General features: G+C 26.8%; 2 protein-coding genes across 5 annotated transcripts in view; one reads left to right on the top strand and one right to left on the bottom strand.

The window, feature by feature from the left end:
• LOC117171741 overlaps nucleotides 1-3,122 on the bottom strand; it is a 19,521-nt gene extending 16,399 nt beyond the window's left edge. For 2 of the 3 annotated variants that reach the window (XM_033359328.1, XM_033359329.1), the window contains exon 1: nucleotides 2,665-3,122. The gene's annotated coding sequence lies outside the window, so the exon portion shown is untranslated. The remainder of the gene's footprint in view (nucleotides 1-2,664) is intronic. The other variant, XM_033359326.1, reaches the window with a different exon arrangement.
• Nucleotides 3,123-3,347: 225 nt separating this feature from the next.
• LOC117171740 (zinc finger protein 90 homolog) lies at nucleotides 3,348-20,663 on the top strand. Of its 2 annotated transcripts, none has more exons than XM_033359325.1 (4): nucleotides 3,348-3,543; nucleotides 7,361-7,528; nucleotides 13,706-14,218; nucleotides 19,588-20,663. In XM_033359325.1, the coding sequence occupies exons 1-4, from the start codon at nucleotides 3,373-3,375 to the stop codon at nucleotides 20,146-20,148; spliced, it is 1,413 nt and encodes a 470-aa protein (XP_033215216.1). In that variant the 5' UTR covers nucleotides 3,348-3,372; the 3' UTR covers nucleotides 20,149-20,663. The 2 variants fall into 2 exon arrangements, with proteins under 2 accessions (XP_033215216.1, XP_033215215.1); XM_033359324.1 differs by having other exon boundaries at nucleotides 3,373-3,543; nucleotides 7,361-7,630; nucleotides 19,588-20,659.
• Nucleotides 20,664-20,906: the final 243 nt, after the last annotated feature.

Raw genomic sequence — 20,906 nt, 5'->3', positions numbered from 1 at the left:
CCCACCCGTTTTTGTCAAAAGGTTCATGTTTTGAGACCCCCTGAATCCGAAAAACAGGTTTTTAGGAATATGTCTGTCTGTCTCTATGTATGTACGTAAGTATATTCGCCTGCCTGTCTGTATGCACGATAACTTTTGAAATATTAATGTATTACATTGACCTTTGATACACTCTTTTAGAGTCCTAAATCCTAACCTAAAGGTCAATGTCGATAGCCAGCCATTTTGGATAGAAATTCAAAAAGTTCGTGGATTTTGAATATTTTCGAGACCGCTTTTTTCAAATTCAAAAATTCTAATGACTTTTTTTCACAAACCTAAAAATTACCAGAGTTACATCATTTACAAAATTAAAAAAAAAAACGAAAATGAACATTTTAAGCTAAATAACGCACGATGTAAAAAATACAATTTTTAATAACAAAAGTTTTAAAAAAAGAATGCGCATTTTTTTAAAACGGGACAAATAAACTACGTCTGTTTTAATGCCAATGCATGTTATTAATTGTAATAATATACATTATTGAAACGATATACAGTTCGAAGGACAAACTCGAGTGCGAAGCACGAGATACGTGATGATAATATGTTCGTTAAAGCCGAAGGAGCTTTAACCAAAGAGAGTTCACAATCACCAAATTACTGTTTTCGATGCCTTGACCTTTAGTTTTAAAAAGTCTGTGCACAAGTGTGGGAAATATACAAAGACGAGCGCGAAACTCGAGATAAACATATTATGTATGATGAGAATGTGAATGCGACGAAGGCAGATTAAAAAAAAAATAAAAACACTGAATTCATGATTCGTTACAACTTTCAGGGTTTGCTTATGAATATTATAAGAGTTCTTTTAATTCAGCCCAAATAATTTTACCTTAATTTCTTGAAAGAAATATTTTTATTTAAATTTGTGTAAAAAGATTGATTAAATATTAGCAATTTTATAAACGCATTACACTTTTTTTATTCGTTCTTTTCCTTTTTAAAATTCAATAATCTATATAGATTGGTTCTGAATCACCCACAAATAAAATAATAAAATCATAAAAAATGAAATTCTTATTTTTGGGTTGAAAATTCAACTTTTTAATAGAAAATTCGTCTTTTTTTTCGTAAAAATTAAACAGTTTTGTTATAAATTAACCTTTTTGTTACAAATTAATTTTTCCGGGTTAAAAGCTCAATTGTCTGTAGAACTTTTTGCTTTCTTAGCTTGAAAACTTACAATATTTTGGATGACATTTTTTTCTTAATTGACTTTTCGTTTAGAATTAATTATTTCTTTTTAGTTGAAAATTGTAATATTTTGTGGAAAATTTTTGGCTCAAAATTAATACGTTTTGTAAAAAAGTTCGTCTTTTTATTGAAAATTTCTTTATAGTTAAAAATTGATTTGTTTGATTGACAAGTCAAGTGTTTTGTTGAAAATTCGTCTTATTTTCGCTAAAAATCATTTTTTAAACTTAACATTTATCTTTTTTAATTAGAACTTCATGTACTTTGTGGAAATTTTGTATTTTTTTGCAAAATTCTTCTTTTTTAAAAAATTTCATCTTTTTAGTTAAAAAAACAAGTATTTAGTTTTAAAAAAAGCATTATTTGGAAACAAAAATCAATTATTTGGTAAAAAATTCGTCTTTTTTATAGAAAATTACCTTGTTGGTTGAAAATTCATCTGTTTGGTTGACAATTCAAATGTTTTGTTTTAAACTTGTCTTTTTTTTGCTCGAAATATTTTTTTATAGAACATTGCCGTCTTGGTAGACAATTAATTCTTTGTTTAAAAAAATCAATTATTTTTTTAAATTCGTCTTTTTTTTGGTTCAAAATCATTTCTTTAGCTTAAAATTGATCTTTTTTAGGGGGAAATTCATGTATTTTGTTAGTATTCTTTTTTTTGTAAAATTCTTCTTGTTTTAAAAATTAATCTTTTTAGCCGAAGAAGCAACTATTTGGTAAAAAAATCAACCATTTGGTTAAGAAATCTACTATTTGGCTACAAGTTCATGTACTTTGTTAAAAATGGTTCTAAAGTGGCTCTAAGTTGTAATAATATATATTATACACTTTTTTTAGAAGTAAAAATTGGTCTTAAAAATAGTAAGATATAACAAAATGCCCTTTGCCCTCAAATGGGCATACAAAGTTTTTGGATGACCGGTCATCAAAATCTGTATAACCATTGTCACTAAAAAAGGTTTTAAAATAAATTTAGATAAAAAAAAACTAGTTTGCATTAACACAGGGAAAAACCAGGAAATTTCGAAATTGGGATTTTGTAGCAACCCCGAATGTCCAAAAGGATTGAATCTCTAAAAGTCTAAAATCTTCAGGCATTAAAATTCGATTTTTCAATCCTTATGAAAAGTAGAAAAGAATTACTTGGTTTTAAACACCGGATGAAATATAAAATCAAGACAGTAACAACTGGATTCATTTTTCAACTAATTACTAAATTAAAATCCATCACGAAGATTTTCCAAATAAGGGATTACTCTAACCATTGAATAAAAAAATACATCAAAGAAAAATATCATTTCGATTCTGAAGTTTATTCAAAAATCAGTCAAACGTATAATTACATTATAACCTCATAGCTATAGGTTACTGTCCCTAAATGTCAGAACCCGTGCATTCATTTTTAAACAAGAAAAAGAGACTTACATCTTCACGGTAAGGACGAAGTCCAAAAAACTCTGCAGTTACTACTTTATTACGCAGATATATGTAATAAAATTACACTTTTTCCACTTTTCCAATCATCTGATAAAAAGGCGGCTTGATAAGCGTTGTTTTGTCAGAGAGCGAGAGCGAGACTAGGTAAACAAATCACCCCAATCAGTCTGGTAAACAGAAGAAACTTTTGACACTTTTATTATCCGGAAACAAAAGATTCAAAAAGCCTAACAAAGAAATTCATACTCACAAATGTTGTCAAGCTCTTCAAAGTGTTTCCTAATTTAATCATATTTATAAAAATGTACCTAATTTCGTAGTTATTATGAAAATCATTTTTGGAGTAATTTGAAGCATTTTGTTTCCGAACGTTGGCATCATTTATATCCGCCATCTTAGAAAGACGCTCACAACGCAGCGTACCTTTTGCAATTCCTTGCGTGCTGTCTAACGAGCAGTTTAATTTAATTATGAAAGAGACCTATCCCTTACAGTAATTTTATTTATTCGGAGTGAATAACACGCATCTGTGAAAATGTCGACTACAAAATTACGTTCGGGAACCGATTTCGCTGGTTTTAAGTGAAGCCTTTCCTTTAAAGCCCTCAATTTGAGGTTATAGTGATTGGCGTTGTTGTATCTTTTGTTGTGTGATAAACGTTTCTTCGCGGAGGGTAAGAAGATATTTCTTCAAAAATGAACTATTCCGACGAAGCTGGTGTTCAGGTTTCCTTGCCCCAATTCTCCGAGATAAACTCTCGGTCGAATTCCGGTTTTACTTCGAGCGCCGCTGATTTACAAGCTGCTGCAAGTGCTATTTACACCACTGCGGTAGGCTCTAATCAATCTAAACACCAACAAATACTGGTAAGTACCTTTTATTTCGGTGCCTTATGAACGCTGTAAAACATTAATTTACAATGTTTGTAATTTAATTGAGCAATTGAAACAATAGGCCTTTCATATCTACACTTTTTCGCGTGAAATTTTTTCAGTAATTCGTATTTTAATTTGACGGGAGCAAATTTTGTTTAAAATGTAGATTAATTTCTTAATTAGAAAGAAAAACAATTTTGCACAATATGTATCAGCTCATAATTAACTCTTTCTTGCTTTTGAAATAAATGGTTAAGATATTTTTATCCGTTATTGTCCATCACCATTTTGTCAATAATTAGTTTATTTTTCGATTTACGATTTTATAAATCTATTGAGAACTGAGTACCTGCTGTAACGTGAAACTACCCCTATAGGTTGAATATGAGTCACATTGAAAGTAACTTGTCCGAAATTGTTTTCATTTTTAATGGAAGTACAGGATCAGAAATTTCTTTGTGAGCGCTTGAAATAAGAGATCAATATTGTCCGATTTTTCCCTTTTTCAAAAGAATTTTTCTTTTTTCTCCTCTATTTTTAAGAAATTTTACCCTTTTACCCATTCTTCATTTTTTCCTTTAAATGTGAACTGAATTAATTTAACCTGATATAAAAATAACTATCTTTCATTAACAGTTAATTACTTTTTATTGAAAAGTCCAGTATTGTAATATTGGTCAAGGATTTTGGGAGAATATTCAACTGTTTGGTTAAAAATTCAACTTTGTTAAAAATTCATTTTTTGGTTCAGAATTCATCACTTTTTGTTAAAAAGTCATCTTTTTTAGTTGAAAAATTCAGCTGCTTTGATCCAACTTTTTATCAAAAACTCGTCTTTTTGGTTGAAAGTTTAATTATTTTGGTGGAAAATTCAAATGTTTGTTTAAAGTTTTTGTTCGAAGATTCCTCTTCTTAAAGTGCCTGATTGAGAGTTACACTACTTTGTTAAAAATGAATTTTGTTGTTGATAATTCATATTTGTTTCGAAAATTTCTTTGTTTTTTTGTTGAAAAATGTTTTTTCTTTGTCTGAAAGCTATTGATCAATTTTACTTTTGTTGTTTTTTTTTTAGTTAGAAATTAAATTATTTGGTTAAAAATTCATATTTTTGAGTTGCAAATTTAATTTTCTTGAGAAATTTCAACTAATATTCAACTATTTAGTTAAAAACTAACTTTCTTGTTGAAAATTAAGTATTTTGTAAAAAAAATGTGTTTTTGGCTTGAAAAATTCGTTTTTTTGTTGTTATTTAAACATTTATATTTGTATATCGCACTGTCGAATATTTGGTTAAAAATTCATATTTATTTGTTTAAAATGAACGTTTTTGTAGAAAATTAATCTTTTTCAGTTTATAAGTAAATTTTTTTTTTTAATTCGACCTTTTTTTTTGAAAATTGGTCTTTTTGAGTAGAAAATTCATCTTGTTTGATCAAAAAATCCACTATTTTGCTAAAAATGCAATATATTTCGATTGAAAATATTAGGAATATGGTGCCTGCATTAACTTTATTAAAAAGAATTTCTTCCCCTAAAGTCCCCCAGTTTTGAAAGCATTGTGTGCTGTGAAGTCTGGAACTTTTATAATTGTACGCAGGGATCCTAATCTTTTCACCGTTCCTCTGCATTTCTCCCCTTTTTAGACTCCCCCTTTTTAACTCCCCTTCTTCCCCTATTCTCGGCAGACTTCCCCCTTTCTCTTCAAATATACTTCATTGGAAAATACAATATTAATTTTGAATGACTCGGGAAAGACCAAACAATTTTTAAATATACGTACAAACTATAATAACCATTCTTCGTGATTAATTAGAATTTAAAATGGAAACTAATGTTTGAAACATATTGAAATGTGAAAATCAGATACAGAAGATGTTATTTAATATGTAATTAGAACATTTATAAAGAATAATTATAGTAATTTTGAAAAGTATTGAAAGTTGAAAACTTATTTGATCGAAATGTACTAAAATAATTAACAAATTAAATATTCCAAGCTTATTAATTGTGTTGAGAAATCTTATATTTAATTTCTAAATATTACCAATAACAAATTTACAAATGTTTATTTGACGGATTGCAAATTAAAATATGTAAGCTTTAAATCAAACTTTAAATCTGAAATTATGTTTTCGGACGAAATGACATACTTATAAGTATATAAATTTATTTATTAATGGTATTTTTTTTTAACATAAAACGTATTCTTGATTATGAAAACGTTTGTAAACATATAAAAATTGTTTATTAACCAATTTAAAATTTTTGTCGGACTTTTTTTTTATATCGCTGTAAATGGATTTTCAATGACCTAAGTGTATCTAATTTTTCAAAACAAATTTTTTAACAGTAGAAATCGCTTAATTTTATTTAAAAACATAAAATATCTCATAAAAATATTGTTTCTTCTTTTTTAGGTGTGAAAATAAATGTTAAATCTGTCACCTATTTTTAAACCTTTTTCGGCAAAAAGTTACTCACCCCCCTTTCGAGCTCCGTTTGAGCTTTAATCCCTGTGTACGATTTATAGTTTAAAAACGTTAAAAATTACCAATTTTTAAATTTTGCAATTAAATTAGATTAATTACTCCAAGTTGTCAACATTTTTGGGTTTCCATTAGAACTCTCAAGTTTCACACTTGAATTCTTCCAAATAAAAGCTTAAAATTAGATAACTATAAACGCTTTCATACACGAAATTTACAGCGTCTTTTTTCTGACAATAAATCATTGTTTTCTCCAATATTTATTTTAGTCAATAAAATATGAACTTTAATTACGTTACTTAATGTACCTGAAGTTCCGAACGTTCAAACGAAAGAAGTATTTTACTCCATTTCTATTTTACCCAAAACTATTGTTCCAACTGCAATTTAAAATATGCATTATAATTCTGTTTCAATAATTAATTATTTACAATATAAATAAACAAACATTTTAGCACTATTTCTGATTTACAAAGTCAGCAGTAAAAAATGACGTTCAGGTTAGATTATAGAATAGCTGGTACCACCCTTTATTTCATGAAATTTTTTTTTCCAAAATCAAAGTATTGGAACATGAAATTGAAGTAAATTTGAAGAGATTTGATAAAAGAAAGCATTACAATTATTGTTAATTGCATTATTATAACTTGTCAAATATTGGTCTACAAAAAATCTGAATTTGTCATATTCAACTTACCATTAAAGTGTTTTTAGACATTCTTCCTGTGAAAAAGAGTATATATGTACGAAAAATTGTAATCTTTTTAAATAAAATGGAACATATTTTCTGATTATTTTCATCAGCATAACCAATTATGAAAATTTCATGCGTAATTTTTTTAAAGTTGGAAAAGGGGTCGAGGTGCTTTAGAATTTGAAACAACTCTTTAACAACTTTAGCAACTCTTTCTTTTTTTGTAAGTAAAATGGTTTATATGAACAAAACAAACAGCAAAATATGTCAAGATATGTAAATAAAAGTTGAAATTACACTTATTTATAACTTTTTACCTTGCCGGGAATTGTAAAAGGACTTAAACGGTAAGTTAAATACAGCAAATTAAAATTTTTGGTAGACCCATATTTGACGCGTTATAATAATGCAATTAACAATAATTTTAATGCTTCCTTTTAACAAATTGCTTCAAATTTACTTCAATTTCATGTTCCAATAGTTTGATTTTGGAGAAGAAAATTTCCAGGAATTAAAGGGGCTATTCTATAATTTCACCGTCATTCATTGGAATGTTCATAACATCGTGCACAGAGTTAACTGTATTTCTGGTCTCATCTTATTAATAATAATTTTTTTTATTTTAAAGGTGAATTCGCAAAATAAGTATCCAGGAACAATACTAACATGGCCGGATCCAAATACTTTAATCCAGCTCTGTGAAAAGCAAGGCATCCAAGCCATCAACATTCCAAATTACAGTCAGACTGTCAGCAATAACGCTTCAATTCTAAACGTTCAGTCAAACAGTCTGCCAGTAAGAATTATTCCAAATATGTATATGTCGCAAGTTGAAAGTAATACAACAAAACAGGAGATAGAAATAAAAACCGAAAATGAGCCAGGAAATTCTAATTCGGTACGGCACTTTGCACATTCTTTTTAAATATTCACCCTGAGTTTTTTTTATATATAATTATGCATGATGTCGATCGGACGGGGGGCGGAAACAATGAATGGGGGTGGCCACTAGCAAGGAAAACGAGACCGTATATTTATTTTTTGACGGGGAATTTTAGAAATTTTGAAACAAAAAAAAATCTACCTGATCACTTAAAATATAACAAATTTCATATCACATGATATAATGGAATTGAAACTAATTTGTTCTTTCTTTTCTCTTTTTTGAGAAATTATTTACAGATTTGAAATAAGTTCGTTTTCAACTTTTTTTAATTCCGAAGTTCAAGCATACATTTTTAATTTAAATAATTAAAAAATTCAGTTTTTAAGACTGAACTAAACGCGTTTGAAACTAAAAATTTGTGAAGAAAAACGGTTTATTTGATTAACTTTAAATATAAATTAATTAAGGATTTTAAAAGTTCAGCTATGTTTTAAGCATTTAAAATTGAACAATCATTGATCTTATAAGACGATTCTGAATTTGTTCCAAATTAAATTTACAGATTTTAACCTTCAATTGTTAAAATTTCAAAGAGCTACATTTAAATTTTTAACGTTACAGTTTTAATTGTTTTTGTTTTATAATGTTTAATTTGTAAGTCGAATTATTCTATTTTTATGTAGAAATAAGAATTTAACACAAATTAATTTAGAAAAAAATCGAGTATGTTGAAGAGATTTAGAAGTTTTGAAAAGGGTCAAAGTCAATTTGAAACTTGAAATTATTTCAAATAATTTAAAACAAAATGTATTTTTTTGCATATTATGAAGAAAAATATTAAACCTTTTTAAGAATTTTGTAAGATTTTAAATAAATAAAAAAATTTGAAGCATCTTAGACAAATTTGTAATAATTTTTTATTTTCAAAAATTAATTTTAGAAAAATATTTAAAAATATTTTCAAAACTGTAAAACAAAAATCTGGAAGATTTTAGGAATTTTTTTTTTTTTAATTTCGCTGGATCATCAGAAAATTGAAGGAAAGATCCAAATGATTTAAGAAGATACTTAGAAGATTTGTACATTAAAAAAATGTAGTTTCTTCTTAATCTTTTGAATAAAATTTTGTAGCTTTTTGATGATTTCGAAAGGTTTTACGATAATGAACATATTTCTTGAGATTCTTGAGAAATTTTTTTATAATTTTAAAAACAAATTATTTTAAGAGAATATTTCAAAATATTTTACAAAAAAATTCGATGTGTTAATAACAATTTCAAATTGTTTAGTTGAAATGTGCTAAAAGCTTCCATTTTACATGTGTAAATTATAAAGTTTGAATACTATAAATTTGAATTTAAAAATATCTAAACTTTAATTTACAAAAAATTACAATTCAAATGAAGTTGAGTGCTTTAATTTGAAGTTCAGTTTTTATTACTTCAAATAAAAAATTTTAGCTTTAAGAGTTCGATTTTTTTTATTTCATTGACCGTGTATAGATTTTGTGATCTGTTAAGTAACCAGGAATTTTATTATCTGATTAGAACTTTCATACAGAAAGAAGATTTTACATGTCATTTTATATTCTCAAAAGAATCTAATTTGAAAAGAATAATTTATCAAATCATTTAAAATATCACAAATGTACATGATGATGTAATGAAATAAAAAATAATCTTTCTATTTTTTCTGTTTTGATCAATTATTTAAAAATTTGAAATAAGTTCGTTTTCAACTTTTTTAAATTCCGAAGTTCAAGCATACATTTTTAATTTAAATAATTTAAAAATTTAGTTTTTAATTTTGAATTAAAAGCGTTTGAAATTAAAAAATCTGAGATGAATAACATTTTTAATTGACCAACTCTGAATATAATTTATTAATGGTTTTTTAAATTGAGCTATGTTTTAAGCATGTAAAATTGAACAATAATTGATCTTATAAGACGATTCTGAATTTGTTCAAAAATAAACCGTTATAAACTGATTTTAATTAAAAAATAATTTCATATTAATAGACCCGTGATTAAACTTGTTTATTAAATTCCAAATTCTTTTCAAATTCGAAGATTTTATGGCAATTTTTTTAGATTTTACTGGATTAAATAAAATTTGTGGGAAAAATTCAAATTATTTAAAAAAATATTTAGAAGTTTTGAACTTTAAAAACAAGTGTATGGATAAGAACTCAAAAAATATTAATATAAAAGGGGATAATACAAAAATTGATTCATTCTGTAATTTAGAGCATGAAAAATGATAACGTGGATTTATATTTCTGAACTGAATCTGAATCTTTCAACTGCACATTTTATAAAAATTCTAAATTTTGAAGTTTAACCGCATTTATTAAAGATATTTCAATAAAAAACTGTTAAAAGCTTTAATTTTACACGCATAAATTATTGAGTTTAAATAGAAAAAATCAGAATTGCAAAATATTGAAACTTTAATTTTTAAAAATTAAAAATTAGAGGTCTAAATTGAGTATTTTAATTTACAGTTTATTTTTTATTATTTCAAATTAAAAATGTATAGCTTTAAAAGTTCGAAATTTTTAATTTCATTCTCCGGCCACCCTAAATGAAGATTGTGCATGTGATTTTAAATTCTCAAATTAATATATTTTTCTTGTGTTTTATTAAATGTTTTATTAATTGTATCATGCTTGCTATTTTAGATAGAATGTTTTTTTGGTTCACATGAACTTAAAATTGTTTATATTTTTGGCTTGGTTTTCTAAATTGAACCGCTGGCGATCAAAAGGGGATACGCCCGAAACGCCGTCGTTTTAGTTGGCCCCTGGGTGATATTTTATCAGGTCAAATTTTAACTCATATTGCCTGATATTTTCCAAAAAACTTGCTTGAATCCTAACAAAAGTTTAGGTGACCGTTAATTTTAATTTTCTGAAAATTCGTTCGACTTCCAAAGCTTTTAAAACTTTCAATATCTAATTTACGCCATGAGAAGAATAAAAATCGTTATAAATTTGTAGTGACAATTCTAGAAATACCGCCTATTTCTTTATATGATGGTGCATATTTTTTGAAAATTTTATTACAAAAGTCCTTTTATTTTAGAACTTATGGCGAGTGAACACTGAAAATTCGTATTTTTCGGTTGCAGAAAAAAGTAACATTCTCTTGATTATTTCGAAACCCAAATAGTCATCACATTTATTTGTAGGATCGGGAAATGACCCGCAATGTTATGGCACCGTGGAAAACCGGGAAATGACAGTGAATTCATTTTTTTACCGGGAATTTTACAATATTTTTAGAATAAAAATTTTGTCCAAATTTGATTTAAACCGTTTTTAAATAATATCCTAAATTGTGATTTTTATAAATTATTATATCATTTAGTTTAGAATGCTTAATTCAGAGATCTTTCTCTTTAAAAATTTTCAACTTTAGATTTTTAATTTTTAACCATATATTTTAATTTAAAGAATTTTAAAATGCAGTTTGAAAGGTTAAAAAAATATAAAGTAGAAGTTTTTAAAATCGAAGATTTTTTTTTATAAAAAACAGGGTGGCCGCCGGACCGGGAAACCGGGAATTTCACGAATTTCCAGAAGAAAAATCTGCCGAAATTCTATTTTAACAGTTTTTAAAATAATTAAAGTGCAGTTTTTAGAATTTAAACAATAAAAATTTAAAAGCATTTGAAATTGAAAATATTCGATAAAAACAATTTTAGATCCATTCAAAATTTGAGAATTTCCATATTGTGAGTCTAAATTATTTAATTTTTATCCCATTTAATTTGAAATTTCTTAATGTAGAAAAAGAATAAGTATCTAATATTTAGCAATATTTCACTGTTTATTTAAAACGAGTAAATTGAAACCAAATATTTAAAAGAAAACAATTTGAAAGTGAATTGTTTTACATAGAAAGCTTTAAATCTTTAGATTTTCAAAGAACTTTTAATCTTTTAGCGTTACAATTTTAATTGTTCTATTTAAAAAGTGTTTAATTTATAAGTGAAATTATAAAATTTTGACGCATAAATAACAATTAAACACTTATTGTTTGTAGAAAAAATTTGAGTAATTTGGAGAGATACATAGAAGTTTTGAAAAGATTCGAAATTAATTAAAAATTTGAAATTATTTCAAGTTATTTAAACGAAGTGTGTTAACATTTAATTCGGAACTTCAAAATATATTTTCAAATTAATCGAAATTTTCCCACAATTTTTGAAAATCCAACAAATTAAATAAAATTCTTAAAATCTTCCATGTTCTTCTTTGACAATTTTTTAAATCTCTTAAAATTTCTGTTACAGTAATTTTTCAAAGTAAAAAATCATTTTCAAATTTCCTAAGAATCGTAAGAAAATTTTTATTCTTTTGTAGTCTTTCACAATTCTTAAAAAAAATTATAAATTTTTGTTTAAAATCTGCAAAAATCTAAATTTTATTTTAAATTCGGCTGCAAGTATTTCAAATTATTTCAAGTTCTAAATTTAAATCAAATCTTTTTAAAACTTGTAAATATCTCTTAATATTACTCTAATATTTTTACAAAAATAATAAGTGTTCTTTTGTTATTTATAAATTCAAATTTAATTTTTTTTTTCAAATTTGCAGGATTTTCTAACGGTTAGAGAAAAAATTCAATTCATTTTGAAATATATTTAAAAATTCTGACAAAAAATTCAAAAATGATTTTGAATTTGGTCAAATTTTAAACCACTTCTAGATTTCTCAAGATTTCGAAATAAAATTTTTAAACGTTTGAAGGATGCCTAGACTATTTAAAATAAAAATAATTTAACTTCTCATGTAAGAACTGTTAAGTTAAAAAAATTATATTTCAATTTTTAATGTGTCTAGCTTAAAATTACTTAAAATAATATATATAATTAATTTGAAAAAAAAATCTGAAAAATTCAAGAATATTCTTTGACTAATTCTAAGACAATTTATTCTTGGAAAATTTGTACGCCTATAGATTTTGGAAAATGATTGATCAAACTTCATGCGAAAAGAATTCGCATGAAGTTTGATCAATTATTTTTCAACGAAGAATAAAAATGCCTTAGAATTAGTCAAAGAATATTCTTGAATTTTTTCAGATTTTTTGAAAATTTTTTCTAAAAATTCTAAAAAAATTTTCATAGTGTTCTATGGTTAGTTTCAAGACATTTTTATTCCATGAAACTTTTTTTTAAAACTTTTAAGTTTTTGAGAAAAACAAATATGATGGAAAAATCCAGTTTTGGAACATTTTTTCCGTCATTTTAGAAGAAAACACACACACATATATATATATATATCAATTTTTTGTTAAAGTTTAAAAATTTTATGCACCGATGGTTGATGAAATTTTAAGATATTAAAGCGTTTTATGCATGAAAAAAAAACCATAAAAATAAAAAATAAAACATTTTTAATTATTTTTGTATACAAAAATCGCCATATTTAATTTTGAAGTCAAAATCTTAAAATTTTGACCACGGATTCGAATTTAGCTCACCCAAAAACCTTTTTCAGTCAAACTCATGTTATAAAATTGATAGATTTGATCGTTAATGGGTTCATCTGAATCTTTGATCTCTATAATTTATAAAAGTTCTTAATTTTGCAGTTTATTCGCACTTCACTCAAAACTGTTCAATTTAAAAGTGTTAGTACCTTCCAGTTTATACGTGTAAGTTATTGAGCATTTGAATACACCATTTTTTAATTGAAAACTTCTAAACTTCAATTTTAAAAGTTTGGAATTCAAGGGTTTCACTTTGAAGGCTTTAATTTGTTGTTTATTGTTTATTACTTTATATGGAAAAATGTTTAGAATATAGTTTGATTTTTTAAATTTCATTGGCCGTGAAAAATGTTTGTGAACCGGGAATTGTTTTCTTCGATTAAAACGGGGCCACCCTTTAGGAGTAAAAATATGTGCAATAAAATTTCCTATTGGGATATATTATTAAAAAATTAAAATATGACCTAGGGGAAAACTAAAACGACGGCGTTTTTCGGGCGTATCCCCTTTTGATCGACAGCTGTTCAATTGTGATATTCAAATTTTTTCCAAATTGTTAATACTTACAACTTGCACTGATTGTGCAGCCCAACTGCCAAATGCAGCTTCAGCAGCAAAGTACAACCATGACCGAGTATCTGCAAAAACTGCAAGCCACAACGCTCCCACTCACGTTGCAACAGCTGATCAAGCTCCAAAGCGAGCAGATGAAAAGAGAGAAGCAGGAGGAAGAGCAAAAGATTGAGCAGACACAGAACAGCATTCTAAATATTCCGAGTGTGCCCGGATATAGGAATGCCACATTGCAAAATGGTAATCACTTTATGAATCCTGAACACATGATGTTAGCAATAAATCCGAGCGACTTGAACATACACATGGAAGGCCACGAGAGTGACGGCAGTTCGCATGCTATTAAAGTTGAGCATTTGCAAACGGAGTCGCCGAAGCCGGAGAAGAAGATGAAATTCAGGGCGAAAACTGGCGAGATCAAGATAACGATGGCTGTCGATGGATCGACGATTTACTGTTGTCCTGAATGCAATCTAGCTTTCGCTGACAAAAGTGAAATTGAACAACATATTCAAGGCCACATACAGGTAAATAATTAACTGGATTTGGGAGAATTTTGTCGTGCGTTTTTTTATTTTTTAGCCTGTAAATTGTTTTTCCAAACATTTTCTAAGCGTTAATTCGCTGGGTGGCAACTTGACCGAGAGACCGGTAATTTTATTGACCGGGAAATGATCATAAATTTCATTAGAAAACCGAGAATTAAATAAAATCCCTCTTTCAAGTCAGAATTCATCACAGTCTAAAGGTTCCCTTTAAAAAAAAAAATGAAAGTATTTCAAAAGTATTTTAAAAAATTCTGATTTATAATAGAAAACTAGGGTAAAGAGGGGTATTGCCGATGCCCTTTTAGTGAACGACACTGTGCAATACAAATGCTTTTAATAAAATTCCAGAGATATAAAATAGATACTTGTACATGCATTAATATTTTATTATCCATATCATTTTTATTTCAAGTATACAAATAAGCCATGTCGTTAATTTGATAGTCCTCTGAAAGTTAAAAGAAAATGTATTTTTTATTTTGTAGTACTTTTTGAGGTTAGATGATTATGTTTTGAAATATAATTAAATAAATACTAGTTTCAAATTAGAGTATATTTAATATATTTGAAATATTTTTATCTTATCTTCAAAACCAATAAACGACATACGCATCTCAGTGAACGACACCCAAAAGAAGGAAGTTTTTAGGGAATTATACACATTTTTTTATTATATCCATGTTGTTATAATTTACATTTGCTTTGTTCATTCCTAAGGCATCGCCTTCCAAGAATTTGTAATGTTTTTTAGTGTTCTTTATTGTCTAAAGCAACTAAATTTCATAATTTTTCTTACAAATAACTTTCTAAATTTGTTAAAAATTAAAATCAATACCGATAGTCGTTCACTAAATGTAGGGTGTCGTTCACTGAATTGGAATAAATTGTATAAAAATAAATATAACAATAGTTTTGCAAAGAATAATCATGTTACTGAGTACTGCCTGGAAACGGGAAAATCTGCCCTTTGAAATGAATTGATCTTCGTTACCAAACAAAAAGTATATCAATGAATATTATCGTTTTATAAAAACTTTTTCTCAAGGTGTCGGTAATACCCTGTTTACCCTACTTATACCTTTTTTTTAAATAAATTTTTTTGGTGGAAGATTCATCATTGCAATTTAAAATTCATCTTTGATTGAAAATGTAACCACTTTGTTAAAAGTCAATTGATCTTTTTTGGGTGAGAATTCAACTATTTAGTTTATTTATTTTTTTTTTTGTAGAAAAGTAATCTTTCTGGTTAAAAATCAATTTTTGGCACGAAATTCAACTATTCCAGATGAAGATTACTATTTTAGTTGAAAATTAATTTCTGTAACTGAAAATTGAATTTCCATTTTTAGATGAAAATTGATTTTTTCTAGTTCAAAATTCAACAATTAGTATGAAAATTTCGCGTATTTTATTTAAAAAAATATATATTTTTATGTAAGGAATTATCTTTTTCTTTGAAAGTTAATCTTCTTGTTTAAAAACTTCTCTAATCGGTTAAAAGTTTAAAGTTGAAAGTGAAACTTTTTTGTTAAACATTAATTTAGTTTGGTTAAAGATTCATCGTATTAATTAAAAATTCATTTCTTGGTTTGAAAAATGACATGCTTGGTTGAAAACTTGATTTTTATTTTCGTGTTTTTATTTCAGTTGAATATTCAATAAATTTAGTTAAAAATTCATCTTATTGGTTAAACAGTCATTTTTTGACTACAAATTTAATTATTCAATTTTCAGTTGTAAACTGGTCTTTTTGAGTTAAAACTTAATCTTTTTTGGTGGAAATTAATCTTCTTAGACGAAAATTAATCTTGTTGGTTAAAAATTCAAATATTGTGTTTAAATATTTATCATGTCAATTTAAAAATTCTTTTTATGGCTTAAAGTGCAACTATTCCAGTTAAATATTTACAATTTTATTTGAAAATTCATCACTTTATTTGAAAATGTAACAATTATTTTGAAACTTAGTTTTTTTTGGGTGAAAGATAGTTTTTTTTTGTTGCCAGTAATTTTGTTAGCTGAAAATTTAACTTATATTAATTAAAAATTCCATAGTTGTAGTTGAAAATTCATCTTTTTGTTAAATATTCATTTTTTAAATAAAAAATTAAATATTTAAGTTTTGAATGATAATTGATCTGTCCTTATCAAAATTCACTCTTTAACTCAAAATTCAACTATTTCAGTTGAAGATTTATTGTTTGAGTACAAAATTGTTATGTTTGCTTTAAAATTATTTTATTTTAATTCAAAGTTTTACTATTCCATTTTCGGTTGAAAATGATTATTTTTTAATTCAGAAATAAACTATTTGTTTAAATATTTGTATTCTTTAACTTAAAAATTCAACTAATTCTTTAAAAATTCATGTATTTTCTTGACAAATTGATTGTTTTTGTAGAAAATTTATCTTTTTATCTGAAAATTGACCTCGTTTAAAATCAACTGTTCCAGTTGAATGTTCATAATTTTAGTCGAAAATTGATCTTTTTGGTTTAAAATTTAACTATTCCACTATAAATTTGGTTGAATTGACCCATTTAGTTGAAAATACGTTTTTTTTATGTTTAAAATTAATTTGTTTTCAACTGAAAGTTTAACCATTCCATTTTTTGGTGAAAATTGATATTTTTTAGTGGAAAATTTAAAAACTTTGTTTCTAAATCTTTTTTGTATAACAGTGTACACATAATTAGAAAACAAAATCTCAAAACATCAAAATTCGAATTTAAAAAAACAGGGCTTGATCAAATTTTTCACTTCTCACTTAAAATATTCAGCCAAAATTAGAGAATCAATTACTGCAATCTTGAAAAGTAATGGTGTTGGTTGAGGCAGGTTATGGCCTGATCGATTTTACATCATGCAATTAATTTCTGGTTTATCGCCAGTCGTGGAATGTTACAGTAATATCTTAAAATAGTCCGATTTTTAGTTGAAGTTTGAAACGAATATATCATTTTAAATTGAAAAATATTTTATTGTAACATTTCAAGAATGAATAATAATTCTAAAGGGAGTGTTAAAAGTTAACCTTTCTAAAATATAAAAATCAAAAGTTGTTTCTAAAATCGAAATAATTCAACAATAAACTATTTGAAATTGGTACCTCAGCAATTGAATAATTTTCGGCCTTTCATTAAATTCTTTTAAATTGTGTCGAATTCTTGGCATGTCCCTTAAGTTTACCTGAATTCGTTCGAATTTTATTTAGTTCGATGGTTTTTAAAAAAGAATTTTTGTTTCAATTAAATTAAATTCTATTGAATTTGACCTGAATTTTGTTCACTCCCATTTGGCACATTTTGATGGCATTTTTTTATTAACAAAAATGGTTTAATTTATGTTCTCTTAAATTCCCTTGTATTCTTCTAAACTTATACCAATTTTATTTGGATCAGTGGAATATTTGGAAATTTTGTAATTTTTTCAGTTCATTTGGAATTCACCCTAAATCCTTATGAATTTATTCTTAATCTTTTTAAATTGTTTAAATTCTTTGAAATTCTCGCTTAGAATTCTTAGGCATTTTATCCAATTCTTTTGAACTCCCCTGAATTCATCTAAATTCACTCAACTTTTACTGAAACCAGTGGAATATATATTTGTAACTCACCTTTAACTTTTATGAATTCCATCGAATTCTTCTCGTTTCCCTTAGATTCTTCTGAATTCACTTTAATTTGAGCTAATTCTTGATTTTAAAATATATATCCAGAACTCGATAAAATTAATCTGGAATTATGATAAATTTCATCGAATTCTTGTGAATTCCCTGGAATTTTTCTCAATTCATCCCAAATTAATTGGATTTTTTATATTTTGGATTATTGAATATTTTAGATTTTTGGGATTTTTACAATTCGTTTAGAATTTACCCTGAATTCTGATTAATTTATCCTGAATTCATTAAATTTTTTTCTTTGACATTCTTGTTTCGAATTCCTAGGCATTGTGTTTTATCGACCTTTTTCAAGATCTACCCATTTTTTTTCGACGGGAAACTGAGAGAAAAATTATGACTCCTTTGGAAAAAATTATTTTATTTGGAAAGGCTCGGAGAATCCTTTTTTCCGGTATAACTTGATAGAGCTTGAAACGCAAAGTAATTTATTTTAAATATTTGGACTAAGCAATTGCCGATAATTGTTTACAAATAAATGTTATCGGCATTAATAATATTAAATAATTTAAAAAAATAGTAATAATGATAAAAATCAGCGGTCAAAAATAAATTCAACGCGTTCAAAATTTAAGAGTGTTTTTTTTCAAATCGAGAATCTGTAAATGAAATTATTTCAGAATATTTTTAATTTGATACTACTTTAAAAGTATATTGAATGTTTTAAAGTCAGAGCTGCTCAAATTTTAGAATAAAAAATTTTTATTGTGCTAAAAAAAGTTGAAATGGATGCCACAAATTTGTCTAAAATAAAAAATTAATTTTTCGTCATTTTTACCTCTCAAAATGTAAATTTTTAATATTATAAAACTGTAAAATTAAATAATTCGATAAAACTTTTAAAATAAAAAGTAATTTTTAATTTTTAATAGAAAAGTTTTGGAAACCGCTATCTCAACTAATGGGGAAAAATTCTTTGCATTGGTATTAACAGATTTTAAGAATGGTTATTTATTTTTTGTATCTGTTAGATATAAAAATAAAATTAATTATTAAAGTCCATTTAACAAATTTTAAAACTTTTAATATTGAAAAATTGGTTATTATTGATTTAAAAATTGGTTATATTTTTAATATTAGGTAATAGAACCTTAAGGACACGTGAATTTCTTGCTACTTTTTAATTTAATTTGAAAATTGAATTTGGAATTATTTATAAATAAAACAATTTTTATGGAATTTACTTTGTGAGTATAAAAAATAACAATTGCATTGAATATGTTATTTAACAATATTAAAGTAACGAAAACTAAACATTCGTTATTTCATTTCATAATTCTGAATTTTAGCGTGAAGTTTCAAATAGAAATAAGGGTCTCAAGTGTAAGGGTTCCCAGCGGCAAAAAATGAGATAAAGGGTTCTGACAGTTCTGCGTCAAAACTAAATAGATTTCGAAAATTTTAAATTTCCCCATGTTAATTAAATGGGATTTTGAAGTGCCCAATGACATGTGCTAATATTCGAAATACAAAAAAAAGAAAAATTACGATTTTTCTTTCGCCGGAAATGGAAACTTTGTGGGGGAGGAGGGAGGGTGCCTTGCCATGTAACTCAAAAAGCGTTTTTGGACCACCCTAGTGTCACATGCCCTTGAATAGATTTTTCATTCACTTCCGGTACACTGAACCATGATTCTAACAAGTGTATTTGTCGTTTTTTTTTCAGGAAAGGAAGTACCAGTGTAAAGAATGCGGAGCGATGCTCAAACGGAAAGAACATCTGGACCAACATATGCGCGGCCACTCGGATGAGCGACCCTTCAAATGTCCCGTTTGTCAAAAAGCCTTCAAACGAAACGAGCATTTGACCAGGCACTATGTCATTCATTCCGGGGACAAGAATTTCACTTGTTCCGTATGCCAGAAAGCCTTTTCGCGAAAGGATCATTTGAACAAGCACGCTCAGACCCACTTGGGCGCGAAGAGAACCAAGGCGAAGTCTAAAGACCTCGTGTTCTCGGACAGGGATGCCCTGGACAAGTTTGCCGAAATGTCGGCTGCCATGCCCAAGCAGGACGTGAACTTCATCCTCAAGGATGGCACCTTCATCAAGCAGGAAGCCACTCTGCTCCAGCAGATTCAGAGTCTGCAGAAAGACTCGAATTTGATGCAGACTTTTTCAGCTTTCAAAGAGCAGGCTCTGAAAGACGGTAGTCTTTTTCAACAGCAAGCTGTCAACATGAACGACATTCTACCGCAAAACACCAGGTACTTGATGCCCTCCTAGTTTCGCGCGATGCAAATTCTAAATGCAAAAATTGAGGCTCATGTGGAGTCGAGAGAGATTGAAAACGCATGGGTCTTGTGTGTGGGTCATAAAACATTCTTGAATACGTGATTGATGTTTAGGTAAATGAAGCGACAATTTCGAGGGGTAGATATTTGAATTAATTCATTGGTCCTCTTGCGATTTAAGAAATTCTCCCTAAGAGGCACTCGTGCCATTTTAGGAACTAGTATTTTATAATACTGAAGTAAGGATTAGAGTGAGAATAAATTATGTGATAGTTGTGAGAAAATATCCAAACCTTTTGATTGTTACTTAAGGTTTCATAAAGATTAAGACTGTCACATTTGCTAGGGAAAGAGTTTTTAGTTTTTGGGCAAAAAGTAATTTACTTTTATTCCGAAAATTTTCCCTAAAATTTATTTTATCGAAATTCAAATGACCGAAAAAAATTGCCTAATTTGACGTTATTTTTATTTTTCTGAATAATCATGGCGTTTTGAGCATATTTGCTATAATTTTTATTTTTCCCATTTGCCAGTTGCTATAATAAATTTATATTTTCAGAGAATTTTCGAGAAAGAAATTATAATTCTGATTTGGAACAAGGAATTTTCCAAAGGAATTACAGTTTTGACTTGGAACTGGAAATTGAAAACAAATTATGATTTTCATTTGGATGGGAACTATATTTTTTGACATAATTTTCACGATTCCGAATTACTGTTTGGTATAATTGCTGTTTTTCGGAATTTCCG

Source organism: Belonocnema kinseyi, chromosome 4 (genome assembly GCF_010883055.1).
Source record: "Belonocnema kinseyi isolate 2016_QV_RU_SX_M_011 chromosome 4, B_treatae_v1, whole genome shotgun sequence".
Classification (NCBI taxonomy): Eukaryota; Metazoa; Arthropoda; class Insecta; order Hymenoptera; family Cynipidae; genus Belonocnema; species Belonocnema kinseyi.
Note: the sequence above shows the minus strand (reverse complement) of the source record. Positions and strands in the feature narration are given on the sequence as shown.